The 18,693-nt window shown below is 47.3% G+C and overlaps 1 protein-coding gene across 1 annotated transcript in view; it reads left to right on the plus strand.

Moving 5' to 3' along the window:
* Window positions 1-4,688: 4,688 nt before the first annotated feature.
* ITGA9 (integrin subunit alpha 9) overlaps window positions 4,689-18,693 on the plus strand; it is a 398,613-nt gene continuing 384,608 nt past the window's right edge. Inside the window, exon 1 of the mRNA XM_037847329.1 lies at window positions 4,689-4,873. Within this exon, the coding sequence (XP_037703257.1) occupies window positions 4,689-4,873 (185 nt within the window). The remainder of the gene's footprint in view (window positions 4,874-18,693) is intronic.

The raw sequence follows: 18,693 nt of genomic DNA on the forward strand, positions 1-18,693 counted from the left end.
CTCAAAAACCTCTGAAGCTACCTAGGTTAGATGTGCAAACCCTAGGTTAGGAGCATCTGTTCTAGACTCTGTTCATTCTAGATGCTGTATCAGTGAAGAACTGTTTGGCTGCAAATGACGGAACCCTCAAAAGTAGCTGCTCCAACAAGTTAGGGGTTTAATTTTTCTCATGTAATAAGAAGTCCTAAGGAAGGCAGCCCAGGTCAGGTACAGCAGCTCTAGGATGTAAAGCCAAGATCTTTGCAATTTTCCTGGCTTTTCCTGCAAGGTAGCTCTAGCAATGACCTACACAGTTCAGGCAAGAGGGGTTAGGGCACAGGACACAAGTCATAGGCAAGTTGAGTCAGCACCCCCCACGCCCACCCCCTTCTCAGAAGCCCTCTGCCAAAATAATGTAAGCTTATACCTCATTGGCCAGAATGCTGTCCCATGGCCACCCTGTCTGCAAACATCACTGGAAACTAGTTTTATTTATTTTTCAAGCTAAACATATTAATGCTCCAATATTAGAGCTCCCATTCAGAGCTCTGCTAATAAGTAAAAATGGGAAGGATGGATATTGCGAAGCTATTAGCAATCTCTGCCACATATGGAAACTTGGGTTTTGTTTCCTAAGATTAGAATGGATCATTTTTTACCACCATACAACCAAAACTCAGAGAAAGTTACAAGTTTCCTTCATAATCTCCCCCAAGGTGTCTCATCCTCTTACGAAGTTTGCTTTTCTTCAAGCCTTTCATGTTTTGAGCAGTGTTTAAGCATTAAGCTGGGCCTTGGGGGGGATACAAAGATAATCAAGATGCTCTTTTCTCACTAGAGAGTCTTAAAGTCTAAGAGGAGGGACAGAGAGTCAAATATCAGATTCATATATTTGACTGAAATATCAGATCTAAGTTCTGAGATAGAGGCATGTGCACAGTGCTATGGGGGCACAGAGGAGAATGAGCAGAGGAAACAGCACAGGTGGGTGAGGTGAGAACTGGGTCAGAAGACCAGGATGGATGGTATTTTGACAACTGGAGACAAGGGTGGGGGGCATTTCTGGAACAAACAGCATCACTGGAGAAGGCACCGATGTGTGGAAACCCCTGCTGGACATGTCTAGGGAACAGCCAGAAGCTGAGTGTGGGTGCAGTGTAGGGGCTGTGGGAAGTGAAGCAGGAAAGGGCCTAAGATTGGGCTGGCCGTGTCGATAGGCCCTAGTTTTGAGGTCATGCTAAGGAGCTCTAGCTCTGACCTATCAGCAGTTGGGCACCAACAGGAGGTTTTTAAACCATCATCCAATCCCTGTTGCAGAATGAAAAAGTGCGAAGAAGAGAACAAAGGTAGGGAAACCACAGTGGTGTGGTCAAACTTCATAATATTAAAAGAGCCAATTCAGGTGTGTGACTGTGGTGGAAAGGGGAAGCTCCGAGTCACATATGTCACCAGAAGGAAAGTTGGAGGTTAAAAGATGGGAATGTATAAAACAGTGAACCTTGTGGTGGGCAATGTCCGTGATTAACTGTACAAATATTAGAAATCTCTTTCATGAACCAGAACATATGTATGACTCTATAAATAGAAGTTAATAATAGAGGGACATATAGGGAAAAATATACCTATCACAAACTATATACTATGGTTAGTGGTATTTAAACTTTCTATCGTCAACAGTAACAAATGTTCTATACCAATACTATGAGTCAACAATGGAGGGAGGGGTGGTTAGGGGTATGGGAGGATTTGAGTTTCCTTTTGTTATCTTTATTTCTTTTCTGGAGTAATGAAAATGTTCTAAAAATTGAAAAAAAATTAATTGTGGTGATGGAATGCGCAGCTTTATGATGGTACCATGGGCAATTGATTGTACACTTTGATTCTTTGGATAATTGTATGGTATGTGAACAATCTCAATAAAAAAAATGAGAAGAGGAAAAAAAAAAAAAAACAGCCAATTCAGTAGGGAAGCAAAACAATCTTAACTTTGTATTCAAAAACAAAACCTCGAAATATATAAGGTAAATTATATAGAGAGATGGATAGGTAGATACAATGGGACAGTGAATGTGGCAAAATGTTAAAATTGGTGGATCTGGATATGGGGGAGGGAGTTATGTTGGAATTCTCTGACTGGGTTTTCTATTATTTTTGCAACTGTCCTGTAAGTTTGAAATTATTAAAAAAATTAAGAAAAAATGCATAATGAAAAATAACAGAACTAAAATGGGAAATAGACAATCTGCCGTCATAGATGGAGATATTAACACACCTCTTTGAGTAACTTATAGAATAAACAAACTAACAGGAAGGATGCAGAAATTTTGAACCACATTATCAACAAACTTGATTTAACTGGCATGTATAGAACAACATTCCCAACAATGTCTTCAATATTCTTTCAAGTACATATGGAGTATTCCCCAACATTGATCATATGCTGGGTCACAGAGCATGTGTCAACAAATTTGAAAGGATTAAAAACATAGAGTATCTTCTCTGACAACATTGGAATAAAGCAAGAAAACAGTGATAAAAAGATGGGTACAAAATCCCCCACAACTTGGAAATGAAGCAGTATACTCCTAAGTATCGCTTGGGTCAAAGGAGAACTCACAATTTTAATTAGAAAATATTTTGAACTGATTGATAATGCAAATACAACATATTAGAACTGTGGGAGACAGCACAAACAGTGCTTAGAGGGAAATTTAGAGCCTTAAATGCATATTCAAGAAAAAAAGTAGAAAAGGAGTAAGGCTAAAAATTGGTGGTTGAAACATCCATCTCAAGGAGCCAAAAAAAGCACTGCAAATCCAGAGAATGTAGAGGGAAGGAAATAATAAAGATAAAAGCAGAAATTGAGAAATCGAATTGAAAAATATAAAAATGTAAATATATTATAGAAAAAAAGTCACCAAAGCTAAAAGTTTGTTATCTGAAAAGATTAATAAAAGTAATACTTTCTACCAAGACAGATCAAGAAATAAAGAGCAAAAACACAAATTAACCAACGGGCATGAAAAAGATGGCATTACTGCAGGTTTCACAGACATCAAAAAAGGTAATAATTATAATAATGTAGTCAAGGAAATACAAAGGCTTGAACTGAAGCCTAGAGAGTAGAAATGAGGATGAGTTGATAGATTTGAGAGCTTGAGGAGCAAGAAAGAGGACTGTTTGGATTATGGTGGGAAATAGTCATTGAACTTTGTGCTGGGCTCATCTTAGGTGACTGGGTGGCCAGAAGTGCCATTGGTGATACCAGGCAGCTCAGATGGAGGAGCAATTTTGGGGAAAAGGGACTTTTCTCTGTTCAATTTTATTGTTTTTTTGATCTTATGTTATTGCTGAGGCATGGGATTGTTGGTGGGAACAACAATCTACAGCTGGGAGTCCAGATATTGTATCAGAAGAATTGGAGTTGAAATCTCAACTCTACTACACAATAATCGTATGTCTTTATGTTGGTTCCTTAACCTCTCCCCACTTTACTCTCCTCATCTGTAAAATGGGGGTAACAGCATTTACTTTAAAGAGATGTTGCAGGGATTAAAGTCCTTGACATATAGCATGTATATAGTGCTCAATAAATGGTGGTGTTCCTTTTCTTTCCTTCCACTCATCCCCAGCAGTCACTGGGGCTCTGGGACCATGAGGCTTTTCTGATACGTTTGTGAGCACCTGGGGCAGGAGGCAAGGAGGCAAAGCTCTCATTTTGTTTCTTGGGGATCTGCTATTGCAGCTTAAGGCTGTGTTTGGAACAGGCTCATGCAACAGCTGGATGGTGGGTTCTGGGGCGGGGAGATCTGCCTTCTACTGACTTGTAGGGCAGAGTTGCTTGGGGGAAAAAAATGTCAATCATGATGTGGTATTGGTTCTCAAACTTTAGCATATACCAGAATCACCTTGTTAAAACACAGATTTCTGGATTTCAATTTCCAGAGTTTCTGATTCAACAAGTCTGGGGTGGGGTCCGAGAATTTGCATTTTAAAAAAGTTCCCGGATAATTTTGCTGCTGCTGGTCCGGGGGCAACAATTGGGAACCACTCGTGTAGGAGACCAAGTGAGGCAACTTATGGAGGGATGCTCTGCTCACTCACGTGGCTATTGGTGTTATTGGCAACATTAGCAACAGCCACTAGCGTTTATGGAGAATTTGCAGGCTGTCAGGTAGGCAAGCAGTTTACAGATAATCTCACCGGTGAGTGAAGGAACAGAGGATGCGCAGGGTTAGGATGTAAGCTCCAAACTTCTCCTGGATTCCTTTGGTCCTTGGTATAGGTGTGAGACGGAGTGAAGCTGCACAATGGGATCGGGGTCACCTCTGGGATTAGTTTCGGACCCGGGAGGTGCGCGGGTGCTCACGGCCCGCAGGGGGCGCTGCCGCGCCGTCGGGTCCCAGCCTCCCGGGCCGCCCCCCCTGCGGGCGCGCCTCTCTGCAGTCCAGCGCCGACCCGCCGGGGCTCCGCTTGCTCTGAGAGCGCCCGCTTCTCGGCTGGACTGAGGACGCCGCCCGATCTGGGCAGCGCCTGCGCTAGCTCTCGGCGTCCGCTTGGCCCACCGCCTCCCGCTCGCTGTCCGGCCCGGCGCCCCCATCCCTCCCGCGCCCGAGCGCAGAGCTCCGGCTCCCGGGCGCCTCCCGGCTGTCGGCGGAGTCCGTGGCCCCTGCTCGCGGGGCAGAGGGGAGGGCGGCTGCCCGCTGGGGATGGGCGGCCCCGGGGCGCGAAGGGGCGCCGGGGGACTCCGCGCGCTGCTGCTGGCGCTGGTGGCCGCGGGGATTCCTGCGGGCGCCTACAACCTCGACCCGCAGCGCCCCGTACGCTTCCAGGGCCCCGCCGGCTCCTTCTTCGGCTACGCGGTGCTGGAGCATTTCCACGACAACACGCGCTGGTGAGTGCCCTCCCGGCTCCCCGACCCCGGCCCGGCCGCCGCCCCCATCCCGGGACTAGCCGCCGCCGCCTTTCCGGCCTCTTCCACGCCGCCGTCCCGAGGGGGCGATTTAAATGTCTCCGCTGCGCGCGGCTGGGCCGCGAGGGGAAGGCGGGAGGAGGGAGGGCGCCTGGGTCCCGGACCCGCGGTCGTCTGGGTCGGCGCCCGGAGACGGAGGGGCTGGCCGGGCCAGGCGCTTCCCCTGGGGGTCCGAACTCGGAGCGTGCGGGGAGGACCGCGGGAGTTGCCTCCTCCGGCCTCCCAGCCAGACTCTGTTCAACTTTTCTCAAGCTCAGATTTAACTCGCCGCCTCTGTTCCCGGGAGGCCGCCTCTGGTTCGGAGAGCATCCCGAACCCCGCAGGGCCTGTAGGAGACTGGGCACTCGGAATGTAGACCCTCAGTTTCGGGGAACTCTTGGTGACACCTCGTTCTCCTCTTCCCGGATTTCAAGCTTCTCCAGCGCCGCTGCGCAGGAAGCGGAGTGACCCGGCGCTACGAGGAGACTGCTGTGTGTGGAGAGCTCAGAGGCCCCCTTTGCTTTCCCCAGGCTCTCTAGGGAAGCCGAGATGAGAGTCTCTGGGAACTAGGGAAGGAGGTTGGGTGAGGACCCCAAGTGATGGGGGCCAGTGAGTGTTTTGGGGGGCAGCCTGGGACTGTCCTCACATGAGCCACCCGACTTGGACGCAAGGACCATAAGCTTTAGGAGAGGAACATGGTTTTGTAGAGGTCAGGGAATCCAGTTGCCTCCCTGATTTCCCCTCTAAGAGCCCCAAGTGGTGAGTCTGAAGAAAGGGGGTAGGCACTGGCTGTTAAGCCCCAGCAGCTGAGGGGTGCAGAAATTCAGGGCCTAACCCCAGGGAGACCCTGGCGTCCTCTCTCATCCCATCCTCAGGACAAGAGGGAATGAAACAGCTGTCCAAGGATCACTTCTTCATCAGTTAGAGAGTTAGGCTGTGAATCGTTCCCCCACTCAAGGACGTGCTCCCAGTGGGGGCCCAGGAGACATCTAGTCCAGGGTTGGTTTTATTTTGGGGTCACCAGCATGCACACCCATGGGAGTGGCAGGCACTTCTGTGAGTGCTGAAAGGGCGAGCACGGTGACGCGTGTGCTCTCAACATGTAATTCTGCAAGAGAGTGCTGTGTTCTGAATTGGACAGAGGCTGATGGAAAAAGGTGGTTTGTGGATCAGAGTACTCAAGCATTCCTGGAAAAGAGGGGACTCCATGACCTGCCAGCTCATTAACCATTATACTGTTTAGGAGAGCTGCCTCCAAAGGGAGCCAGTGTTAAACTCCTCGTGTAGCTCCTGTCCAGTTCCACACCCCATCCCTCCCGTTCACCCCAGTGGCTGAGTTTAAGCCCAGGCTATCTTTTCTTGCACTTGCCAAATCTGCTTTTTAGAACAAAGCAAGCCTGGGGTCTGCAGTGGACTCTGGATTTGGTAGAGGACTCAACCTGGGCAGAAGCACTTGTCCCACACTGGGTCTCCAGACTGGGACCTTGGCACAGAGCATGTGGGAAGAGCTGTCAAAAATAGAAGGGCTGCTTTGGGCAATGGGGCTGCTGAAGGAAATGCGGGCACCCGAGCAAGCATTGCAATGGCATCTGGGGCCTGCCAGGTAGTGGGCTCTGGAGTTCTTTAATGGCTAGAGGGAGAGCTGCTGGGGTCCTGTCACCTGGATTTGGATGGGTCACAGGTCAAAGCCTCCTGGGTGGAGAACGACTAGGTAGAGTCGACAGTATCTGACAGGGAAAAAGTGTTCAGCCTGCTTTCTTTAAAAGGGGGATGAAGAGGAAAAGCCTTGTTTTGTGAATAGATTTATCGAGTGCAAGAGGAGATGGTCTGGCCTTAAACTCAGCACCAGGTGCAAATGGTAGGGAGGGGTGGAACTGGAGAGTAATGCCGATGGCTGGCCTTGGTGGCAGTGGGGAGTGGGGCGGATATTTCAGGTGTCCATGGGAACCCATGTGACTGGGCTGCTAGGCTAAGAGGTGCCCTCCCTGCTTCTGGTGCTGACCCAGCTGCTCTTTGTATTGGAATGCTTCTCTTCATGTTTTTTCAGAAACCAACTAAATTCTGCTGAAATCTTTTTAAGACAAATCTCCTTTTTCTTTTCTTTTTCACATTGGCTTAATTTTGTCTTAGTTTTTGCTTATTTCCTTGCTTTCTGTCCACTTGCTTCTTTTTCCAAGTATTTTCCTCCCATTCTCCTTCTCCCCAATGTTCTTTGCCTTTTCCTTAGATGTTGAATGCTATTTTCTGGTGATTATGTTGTCCAGTCTTAGAAAGTTGTGGCTTTTGAAGGAATAGACTTCCAGCATCTCCTCCTTTCTCCTTTCTCTAGGCTCATTTACTGTGAAGCTAATGAAGCTTAAGCCACAGGTGCCTCACTTGTACAGCCCTTGCCAAAGCCTTGTGCCTGATTTTGTATTCATAATTTGCATGAATTTTCTTAAAGGTAGCCTTCCTGAATTTATAAGATTCAGGCCCTGTGATGTCTGGATCTACTACAGGTCTCTACCTTAACTTTCAACACTGGGGTTTGTTGACTGACTGAATGACTGATGGTTGGTCTCTTCCCCAGGCAGTTCCTGAGCCCTGGATGTTTTAACACTGCTTGAGGGACATGTAGATTGTTTTCAATTATTTGTGTTTATAAACAACTTCTTAGATAAACATCCTTGTAACTAAATCCTTGTGGACATCCTTAATTATTTCCTTAGAATAAATCCCTGGGCTTGGAATTGCTGGGTCAGAGAGGATGGAAGTTTTAAGGCATTTTCTATGCATTACTGAAGTGCCAGTGAAGCTCAAGTGTGATTTTTAGAAAAGTTCATTAATTCATTCAGGCACTGGGGTTTTGGGAATAATTTACCGAAGAACTGCTCTAGTGCAGTGGAACAGCATAGAACACTACACAAAAGTGACTTTAAAAAATCACAAATAGTTAAAATGGGTAAGGGAGATAAGAGATAGACATGTAAAGGAAAAGTAATACAAACTTTCAAAGGAAAAGAAGACAAACGTTAATTAAGCCTTTTATCTTTTGCTTTTCATCTTGATAAAAAATTATTCTTTGGCTTCTTAATTCAGTATTTTGTAGCTTAAGGCATTTGCTTCAGGCTAATTAACTACCCTATTTATAGGGGAAAAGGTGTGTTGTATGTAGGGTAAGTGGGCGAGAAGAATGTGCTGGAAGGAGCAGAGAGAGAGCCCAGCACCAAGGTCAATGTGGACTCTGCGGGTATAGGGCTGAAGGTTCCCATGTTAAGGGACCCCCCAGGGCCCATCATGAAATGCACTTATGTGCTCTAGCAGTGGAATTAGCAACTTCCTCTCCATCCCCATAAGTCAGCATTTCTATCAGTTCTTTTTTAAACCCAGATTGTCATTGATCAGAGGTTCTCTCTATAAGCAACAAGGGTGATCTTGCTTTCATTTGTCTGAACCCTGGTAACTGTGAGTCCAGCTTCTGTAGCCGAATCACAGCGAGAACGGAGCCCAGACCCAGCTTCTCTCCAAGTGCTTGGCTTGAGTGATTTCTTTGTCACTGTGATCTGGGCAGCAGAGTCGTTCCCTTGGCTGGGTGGACCAGAGTATTCTGGGCAGCGTGACAGATGATGTTTGCATCAAGTCGGATGCAAACATCCAAGTGACTCAATTTCCTCTTTACCACGACCCAGAGAGTGTCTGCCCTCCCAGAGCTGCCTTCTTGCCTGGGTCCCCTGGGTTTTCTGGTACCCTTTGAATAGTGGCATTAAGTGTCAGGAAACATGGACAAAGCTGATTTCTGTTCCCTTCTCCTAGACATGAATTGGTTCCTCAGCTGCAGGGCTGACAACCCTAACACCTTGTGAAATAAATACATGCAGCCCGGTCGGCGTCCAGGCCCCCGAGTGGGTTTCTTTGACACCCCTCCTCCCTCTCAGCCCCAGACACCCGGGAGTCCAAAGTGGTTGGGTGCACTGGCTTCCTCTGCGGTGACGAGCTTCCTGCCCCATCTCCTGGCAAACATCAAGGCGGCTGCACTCAGGCTCAGGGCAAGCGCTTGGAAATGGAAGACGTGCCCGGATTCTTGCTTTGTTAAGGTTGTCAGAGCATCATTCAGTGAGGAATAGGAGGAAATTCAGAGCCAAGGGAGAACATAACATCCTCAATGTGCATTAAGGTTGAGAATTAAAAGAACAAGTTAGACAGTTTTGCTGTGCTCTCCAATACAGTCTCTCTTTGCCAGATGTATTGCTATTTAAATTAAAATTAAAACTAAAGAATATAAAAATTCAGGTCCTCAGTTGCACTAGCCACATTCCAAGTGCTCAGTAGCCACGTGGGGTTAGTGGCTCCCCTGTTGGGCACCATGGAAGGTTCTTTTGCACAGTCCTGGTCTAGAGTGATGATTTCAGTCTTAAAAGGCTCTGCAAAACTCAAAAGGAGATAAATGGAGAAGCAAAATCACTTAAACAGAGGTGCTTACATCTAACAAATGCTTGGTAGTGGACAGCCAAAGAGGCTGACTTCTTTAGATTCTTGGATTTTCATTCATCAAACATTGGAGTGTCTGCTCTGTGCAAAGGGCTAAGAATTCAAGAATGTAAAATTTGCTCACAATCTGGTGATCAAGAAGATTGTGGGACTCTAGACATGAGTCTACACTCTAAATATAAGGCAGAATTTAAGATCTGTTATGGGGGATGAGCCTGTCCTTGAGCAGGCACAGGTGGTTTAGAGGGACAGGAAGGAGGCCCTTGTGGAGGTAAAAGGTTTTTTGTGTTTTTTTTTTTTGTGGAGGGGCTAGAATCATGAGGTTATTTCTGGATGTAGCATTTTCCTGTCCCTGACCCTGCTAGTCTTTGTGAGGAGACACCCAGAAATGGCTGTGGCAGCCCCACCTCATCCCCTCCGTGGTGAGGGCCTTGACTGATTTCTTCTTTCCCTACCAGGTTCTCAGGGGAAGGTGTAGCTCCACTTCCCCATCTGGAGTTTCTGGAAATGGTGTGAAAAGAGCTTGTTCTTAGTTCTCATTTGCCCTGCAGAGCCTCCTTTCTCAAGCTCTCAGGAAGGAACAATATGTTTGTGAGGCCCGAGTTCAATGGGGACCCAGAAAACATCATTTTGTGGTTTTGGGGAAGTTCCTTTGAAGATCTTGAGAAGCAGGTGCGGGTGCTGTTTCCTGATCCAGTGCTGAATGGCTGGGGACTCTTCTCACCAGTCTTTAACAGCCCTGGGTGTGAGAGTGTGAAGCTCTAGGCCTCAGCCAGCTCTGAGTCCCTGGTGACTTGCTGCTGTTCAGGAAATGGTCTCCTTCTGATAACGTCTATTATGATTTGTCTGGGGGAAATGTTGGCTTCACGTTTACCAAAAGCAGTCATGGTATTCTCTGATATCATTTACTTTCAGGGGAATAATGTGTTAACTTAAAAAACCAAAAAATTAAATTAATTCCATCAGCTAGTATTTGTCACGCATCTACAAGACATTTGGATGCTTTTATTGGCATAATATTCTTCGGCTGAATCTTTGTGATCACCCAGGGAGTGGTTTTCAGTTTGCCAGTTGGGGTACTGAGGCATCAGACTTATGTGCCTTGTCCAAGGCCTCACCCCAGCCTTTGTGACCAGTGCACATTTCCTGGGGACTCGTGTCGATTTGAGACTTCCAAGAAGCAGATGCTAAGATGGAGTTAGGGGTGCCAGAGAATTGTTGGGGGTTAACGCCTGTGAAAGATAAAGGAGGATGACGAGGATTGGGCAGGGAGACTCTCAGACGTGATGCAGATCTGGTTAAAGACTCCACCAACTTAACAGGGGGTTTTGGACGGAAATGGGAGGCGCTGCTCTCACCTCCATGATCAGTCACTGGCTGGCTCTGCCTGGGAGGAGCATGGCCTCAGCTCAGATCCCAGAGTTGCTACAGCTGGGGGCTGTCAGCTGGCTGTGTACCTCCGGGCCGCTGCTGTGGAGTCTTTTGCATCTGAATTGCTGTTAGGAAGGCCCTGAGTGTGTTCCTTGGCCTGCAGCTATGGCAGAAACCATCCTTGCCTTTGCTCGTCCCCCTGTGATCAGCGTGTGGAGCATTAGGATTTGGCTCTGGGGCCACTGGAACTGACTTGGAAGCAGAATCCAGATCACTCTTGCTGCCAGCTGACTTGTTGGGTACCTTCATGTGACGTCAGGGAAGCCGCAGGTGTGGGATTGAGGAGAAAAGGAGAATCCGTTAAGCAGTCGGTGAGCTCTTGACAAGAGGGAGCAGCGGGACCTCATCTCTGGTACCTGGTGAACCATAAATCCTTTCCACCAAGTGGATTTGGTGATCAACCAAGGCAGAACAAAGTGTTTTATCATGACCTTCATTTTTGCCAGAGAGAGCTGCAGGAAGCAAAAGAGTCTGAGATTGAGAAAATGGACTTTTCTATTTTTAAAAACTCTGTTTTCGAAATAGAGTTTTTGAAACCACAGACTCATTTGCCCCCCAGTTTCTGTATTTTTTTTTTGTGTGTGTGGGAGTAAAAAGTGCTTTCTGTTTTGAGTTTAAACCAACAGTGGTACTTAGTATCTGTCAAGCACTGCTCTATATGCTTTAGTCGTATTAGCTCATTTCATGCTCTCAGCAGTCCTTTGAGGTAGCTGTCGTTGTTTTTCCCATTTCTGGATGGGGAAACTGAGACCCAGAGGAGTTATTTGCCCAAGTCACATGGTCGGTGAGTGGCAGAGCTGAGATTCACCCACAGACAGCCTGGCCTGGGACCTGTGCCTCTGCCCACCCAGCCTCGAGAAATCAAAGGTCGACTGAGTTTGGGACTCCAGTGCACCCCAGCATCTGTCTCATGAAGTTCTGTACTGCCCTGCTTTGCTGGGAGAGTGTGTGGAATTGCAGTAGCAATACATTGCCTGTGACACCTTTTGAGATGCTTATTCATGACCCACTGGTGGCCTTTGGGGGATGCTGAGATTCTGCCTTCTGAAGCTACTGAATCAGTGTGTGGCTTGGGTGGGGTGGGGTGGTGGTCTGATGATTCTGCCACTGACATTTGAAGGTCCTGCTCTTGCACCAGCCCTGGCTGGTGTTAAGACAGAAGCAATCTAGGAACGATGGCCATTCTGGAGTATTCCATGTGTTCATTCTAACCTCCCTGGGCTGCTTTCGCTACCACCCCCCATCCAGTCCATTGTGTCCTCCCCGCTCTCACCACTTATTTAGGAAGCCCTGTTTGGAGAGCAGATGGGGGACCGTAATCATTGTGGCCAGTATTTAGGATTCACCCCTATATTTGTAACTTTATTAAAGAAACCCAGAGTGAGACTTTCTGTACCAGTGGCTGACATGTGAGAGAAGAATATTTGTATTCCTAAAGATCTAAACATAAAAAAGTTCTGAAACGGATTTCCTCCATCGCAGCTCACCCCTTGGTGTGTTTAAGTGCACATGGTCTCTCCCACCCCTGCCCAATTGGTGAGTGTTAAAATGCTGTGATCTGTACAAAATCCAGAGCAAACTTGGTGTCGTGCAGGACACACCCCAGGCAGGGCTGTGGGAGGACCAGGGAGGGTGCTTTGCCTCCTCTGCCCCAGGGCGGGTTCTGGAGCCTGGATGTTCCAGCCTCAGGGAGAGGGGTTCTTTATAACTCAGCCTTCCTTGTGGTCCCCAATTCCCCAGCAACATCCAGATCCATGGTTTCTGTGTCACAAAAGGGGGGGCTGCTGAGAGGCACGAGTGCATGGTGGCAAGAGGGTGGTTCTGTCATCTGCTGGGACCTCCCCCACTCCCTCACGCAGGCCCCTCTTAATCTTAAGGGCTGTACGATCTTGGCAAGTTAACTTCAGCTGTTTGAGCCCCAGTTCCTTCTTCTGTAAAATAGCAATAACAAGGCTCTTAATCAAGGTTGTTGGGAGTGTACATGGGGTGACGTCTGCAAAGCCTGAAACATAACTCATAGCACACAGTAAACCCTTGGTGAATATTAGTAGTTATTTCTATTGTCACTTTGATCTGACTTCTGCTACTGATTTTTTTTTTTATTTCCAACTTTAGATGCTAGAAGAGTTTCCTTTCACTACATTTGTCGATTCATTCATCAAAATGTCAGTATCTGCACTCAGTACAGAAATGAATGAGATACTGTCTTACATAAAATACACTCTTAATTGTGTATGGTTTCCAGAATTTTGGTCTTGCTCTATATAATTCTGCATGTTTGTGTATTCATTTACACCCTGCCTGCTTCCAAAAAGGATCTGAGATGGCTCCTTTAATTGGAGACCTGTGGGACTGTAAATCCTCGAGTTTTGCATCCTTTTTTCTCTTTGCTCTTGCAGCAGCAGAGAGCAGGTGGGAGACCACCCCTGTTATGGGAAACTCTGGCCCCCATCCCCAGCTCCAGTTAAGTCTGACTGGACTTGAGGTAGGTTATAGTTCCAAGGAGTGGTGTGTTGAGAATTTTAGCCAAAAAAAAAAAAAAAAAAAAGAAAAAAAAACAAAGTAGATGCAAAAAGTATTGACCTATTCTTGTATTCTTGGAGAAGAAAATTATCTTAAGAAAACAATAGGAAGACTTCATGGTTTTTACTCAGCTCTTCCAGAAGTCTGTAGCATGGTTTTCACCATGAGTTTTCATGTTAGCTTGATGCTAACGGGAAGAAACACATGCCTCCTTCTCCAGCTGCCTCCCTTCACTGCATCCGCCGAGCCCTGAGCCCTGGGTAGGGCAATGGCCCACGAGAATCCTTCACTTTCTGACAGGGCAACCAGGGGGCTGAGGCCTCACGGAGATGGGATGCTGTCTGTGCTTATGCTGTTTCCCAGTTGGGCGTGGAACTCAGCATTTCCTGGCATGACTTGCCCTTCTTTCCCTCCCTTTATGGACTCAAACCTAGTGTTCCTATTATCACCCAGGATGGTGGTGAAAAAAAAATAATAATTGCCAACCTTTTGTGAGTATCCATGTGCCAGACTTTCTAAGCTCAGTTACCCCGGTACAGTGGGGATTACTTTTGAGACACAGAGAAGTAAAAGCACTTGTCCAGGGTTACCCAGCGAGTAAATTGCAGAGTTGTGATTTGCACCCAGGTGAGCTGACTTCTGAGCCCTTGTCTTAGCCACTGAGGTCCATGCAAATGTGGCTGCTCTCAGAGTCAGCCATGCCTCCCTCCCTGACTTCCATGAGCCCCTGTCCAAGGTATCAGGCTCCTAAGGAGGAAGGAGAGGCACCTGACTCTTCCTTTGGGATTTCTGTCTGCTCTTGCCCTTGTCTTGTAAAATCGGGCCCCCAAAGCACTTTGCTGTCTGCCATTTCCTTTCCTGCCTCACCACTTCCCTGTGAGGGGGGTGGTACATTTGTTACTACCTTTGTTTTAGAGATCAGGAGATGGAGGGTTGGAGAGGCCGGAGGACTTGCTGAAGGTCACACCGCTGGGGAAGGGCTGGTACACTTCCAGTATGACTGTTGTTCCTTCAGGGCTGCTTCTTCCACCCCTCCTGCCTTTCCCTTATCAGGGCCCTCAGTAAACGGTTATGATGCTGGTTGGTGATGAGATTCATTCAGGAGAAAGAAAGGAGACCAGGTAGCTAGAGGAAAGCAACAGCTGGACATTTGAATTGGACCAAGGAGCACTTGGTGGGCAATGGAGGTACCATGGCTTGGTTCCCTTCAGAGGTGCCCTAGCTCAATGGATCTGTTTTTTCTCACCACAATTTTGATGCCTGACAAAGCACCCTAAATCTCATGGGCTTAGAACAACCATCATTTATAAGCTCATAATTCTGCAGTTGGCAGTTTGGGCTTGGTTCAGCTGGGTGGTTCTTCTGGTCTCAGCCGGGGTCACTTATGCATCTGTGGTCAGCTTCTGCATTGGCTTGGGGGCTAGCTGGTCTAGGATGGTGTTCCAGTTTCCTAATGCTGCCTTTTCACAAAACACCAGAAATTCATTGGCTTTTATAAAGGGGGTTTATTTGGTTACAAAGTTACAGGCTTAAGGCCATAAAGTGTCCAAGATAAGGCATCAACAATCGGGTACCTTCACTGGAGGATGGCCAACGGCATCCGGAAAACCTTTGTTAGCTGGGAAGGCACGTGGCTGGTGTCTGTTCTGGAGTTCTGGTTTCAAAATGGCCTTCTCCCGGGACGTTCCTCTCTCAGCTCCCGTGTATTCTTCAAAGTGCCCCTCTTGGCTGTAGCAAGCTCACTCCTTCTGTCTGAGCCTTTATAGGGCTTCAGTGAACTAATCAAGGCCCATGCTAAATGGGCGGGGCTTCACCTCCATGGATATTTTCCAATCAGAGTCATCACCCACAGTTGGGTGGGGCATATCTCCATGGAAACACTCAAAGAATTACAATCTAATCAACACTAATACATCTGCCCACACAAGATTGCATCAAAGATAATGGTGTTTTGGGGGACATAATACATTCAAGGCACAGATGGCTTCAGCCAGGATGGTTCATCTCTGCTCCATGTTATCTCCCATTGTCCAGTGAACTAGCCTGGCTTGTACACAAGCTGGGCAGGGTGTCAAAAGAGTATTTGATTCTATGCATGGTTTCTTGAAGCCTAGACTCAGACATCAAACCATGCCCCTTCTGCCCCATCCTGTTTGCCAGTGCAGGTTCCAGGGCCAGCCCACATTCAAGGGGAAAGGGAACAATTCAGCAGATTCAACTTCCCGCAAAAAGAAGCTGCAAAGCTACACTGGAAAAGGTATGGATACAGAGAAGATGGAGATGTGTGCCCACTGTTACCACCTACTGCTGGTGGGGAAAGTGTCCTGGCCATTCCTAGATTTCTGTGATTTCAGCTGAGGGTCTGAATAAATTCCCATTTCTAAGGATCTTTGAGCTCCGCTCCTGGGGGTGCTGTCAAGGGGTGGGACTGGGAGGAGTTGAGGGCCAAGGTAGTTGGTCAGCATTTCTTTGTTTGCCTACTTTGCACCAGACACCATGCTAGGTTCTTTATAAACATTATCTTGTTTAAACCTTATAAGAACCCCTACTAGGTATATTTTTATTCCTTTTATTTTACAGAGGAGGAAAACTGACACTCAGAGTAGTTAAGAAACTAGCCTGAGGTCACATAGCTCGTTAATGATGGATGCAGAATTTGAACCCAGTGTCACAGTATCTTGCTCTCAAATCTTGGAATCTGGGTGAACTACTAGTTTAAAATCCTAGGAAGCATTAAGTATTCACTCCTTAAACACCTGGAGCTTCACTTCTCCAAATGTAATATGAGGAGCTTCTGATGGCTTGTAGGTTCTATGGCTCCAGCTGGCAAGTATTGATCTCTGGGAGTGAGGGGTTTGGTGCTGTTAGAGGTGGCTCTCCAGGCACCAGCTCTCCCTCGACTCGGACCTCAGTTCTCTTCTGCACAGCAAGGGATGTGGAGTTATTCCCAGGGCTTCACCACTGCGGACACACAGTGATTGAATTCAACTCATAACTGAAACTTGAATCCCTGGGGAAACCTTGGCTTTGGGATCAAATGCACGAAAGCAAACCTAATGAGTTTAAGGTTTTTAATCCCCAGTTGCTGTCCTCTATCCGGCCGAAATTGTGCCCTGTGGAATTCCTTCTGTGGCATTTGTGGGGAGAGAGGGAGACTTTGAGACACTGTGAGTTCCAAGCCTTCCCCAGGGAAGCAGCTGTGGCTCAGCCACTCTCTGCCACCTGCTCTCCAGGGACTTTACCTGCGGTTTAGCTTTCAGGATGTAAGAAGGGTTTCAAGCAGGGTGGGTGGCTGGCATGGAGCCTTTGCGTCTAGCTCAATGACATAAAGGTCAACTGAAGAAGTGGTTTTGTTGGGAAAATGGTGCTTCAGATAGCCCATTGTAGGACATTTAAATGTGGGGCATACCACAGTGGGGAGGAGCTAGAGAAAGTACACCCTTGAACTTGAGTGCCCTGGATTCAAGTCCCAGCTGGGCCACTCATTAGTGGTATGCCACTCAGCATGTAACTCAACATCTCTGAGTAAAATGTACACAAGAAGCTGCCTGTCAGCATTGCCCTGAGAAAGAAATCAGAATACCCATGGGCATAACTGGCAAAGGAACATATTGGCCCTCATGTCCAAATAAGTAAGTAAACTGCTCATTAAGAAAAGTGAACCTCTGGTTAGCACCATGCCAGCAATGTCAACTTTTTAGAAAAGCAAGATGGTGAGTGAAATTCCTTCGGGTCACTTGAGTCTGATGGGGAAGAGAAAGGTCTCTTTTCTATTCCAAACCCCGTATGTCTTTTGACTTAATAGAGCTTCTAAATCAAAGTTCTAATCTCAGAGGCTGCCCAAGAACCTCACCTGGGCTTTTTCAGATGAGGCCACATGTGTGAGTGCCTGGCCCCAGCATGGAGATTTGGTACCTGTTGGTTGCTTTTTCCTCTTTTCAATGTGGAGTGGGCAGGATAGGGCTGCATTCGACTGCCTGAGTTCATGGTGCAGGTTTGGTATCTTAACACGCTTTGCAGGCTTGGGCAAGTCCTGTGACCTCTGCCCATCTATTTCCCTGTCTGTGAAATGGGGACAGTAGTCCCCCCATGGGGTTCCTATGAAGATGTGCTATACTGCCCACGAAGAGCCTAGTCCAGCACCCACACACTGCTCAGGGCCTTACGATGATTAGAAATCCAGAGTTCTGAGTTGATGAGAGGACTCTAAAATATCTTTGAGTGCACCTTTATCTCAAGATAAGAGGAGAGCCTCACTTCTCAAATACGCAAGGTTGAGGTTTTCATACTAGCCCCAAATGAACATGATTATTTATAATCATTGTAAGTGGTCATATAGCACGTTCCAGACTTTACTCCCCTGGTCAGTTTGTTAAAATGCATATTCTGGTTTAGCCGGGGCTGAGATTCTTATGGTTCTGTCAAGCTCCCAGGTGTCCTCTGGTCTGCTGGTCTGAAGACCACACCTGGAGTAGCAGGCAAAGGTGAGAACCAGCCTGGTGGTTTATCAATGAGAGCCCGTCGTGGAGACACTCAGGCCCTTTTATGGAAACTGTACAGAGGACGGAAACATCTTGTCGTTGTCTTGTTAAGTGTGCCAGGGACAATTGGGGAGGATGTCTGACACGGCTGGGATGTCTCCTTATAACTCAGAGAATAATGAGAAAAAAAGCAGATGGCATCTTTTCAGAGACTTGTCCTGAACTCTGGACCACTGGGATCCCTCTATCTCTTGGGATCAGTCTGGCGAATAGCCAGCTGAATTAACTTCAGAAAAGACACGCTTGTCAGCTGGCCTCCAGCAGGGTCTTGCTGGACGGCAGCCTAGGGAAAGAGCAGCGACGGGCTGCAGAGGAAGCCATGATGTTCTGTAAACACAAGATGCAAGCACGTCCTCTGGTGTGCCACCCCCGTGTCCTGCGCGTGCATGTGTGTGCACGCACACACACACACTCACACACACACCCTTAACTCTGCTTCATTTCCCATAGCACAGGATTTGGGAAACACCTCATCTGACCAGCTGGTTAGCAGTTTGTACCAGGTTGTCATTGTCAGGATTTGAATCAACCTTTGTTAGCACCACTGAGTACCTTGGGCTTTGAAGGAAAAATGATTCAGCAGGTCCCTTTTCCATTTTAGATTTTAATATAAATTTTGCCTCTCTGCCTTGGGTCTAGGTTGGGGGAAGGACACCTGTGATTTAAACTCTCCATAGTCCCTTTATCCTTGGGTAACTTGTGAATTGTGCCTGTGAATTTGGAGGTTTTTTTCCTCCCAGGGTTCCTGTGCCAATTTGGGGAGACTCAATAGAGGAATAGCCTGTTGTTTCTTGAGTCCAT

Source organism: Choloepus didactylus, chromosome 1, assembly GCF_015220235.1.
Source record: "Choloepus didactylus isolate mChoDid1 chromosome 1, mChoDid1.pri, whole genome shotgun sequence".
NCBI classification, from domain to species: Eukaryota; Metazoa; Chordata; class Mammalia; order Pilosa; family Megalonychidae; genus Choloepus; species Choloepus didactylus.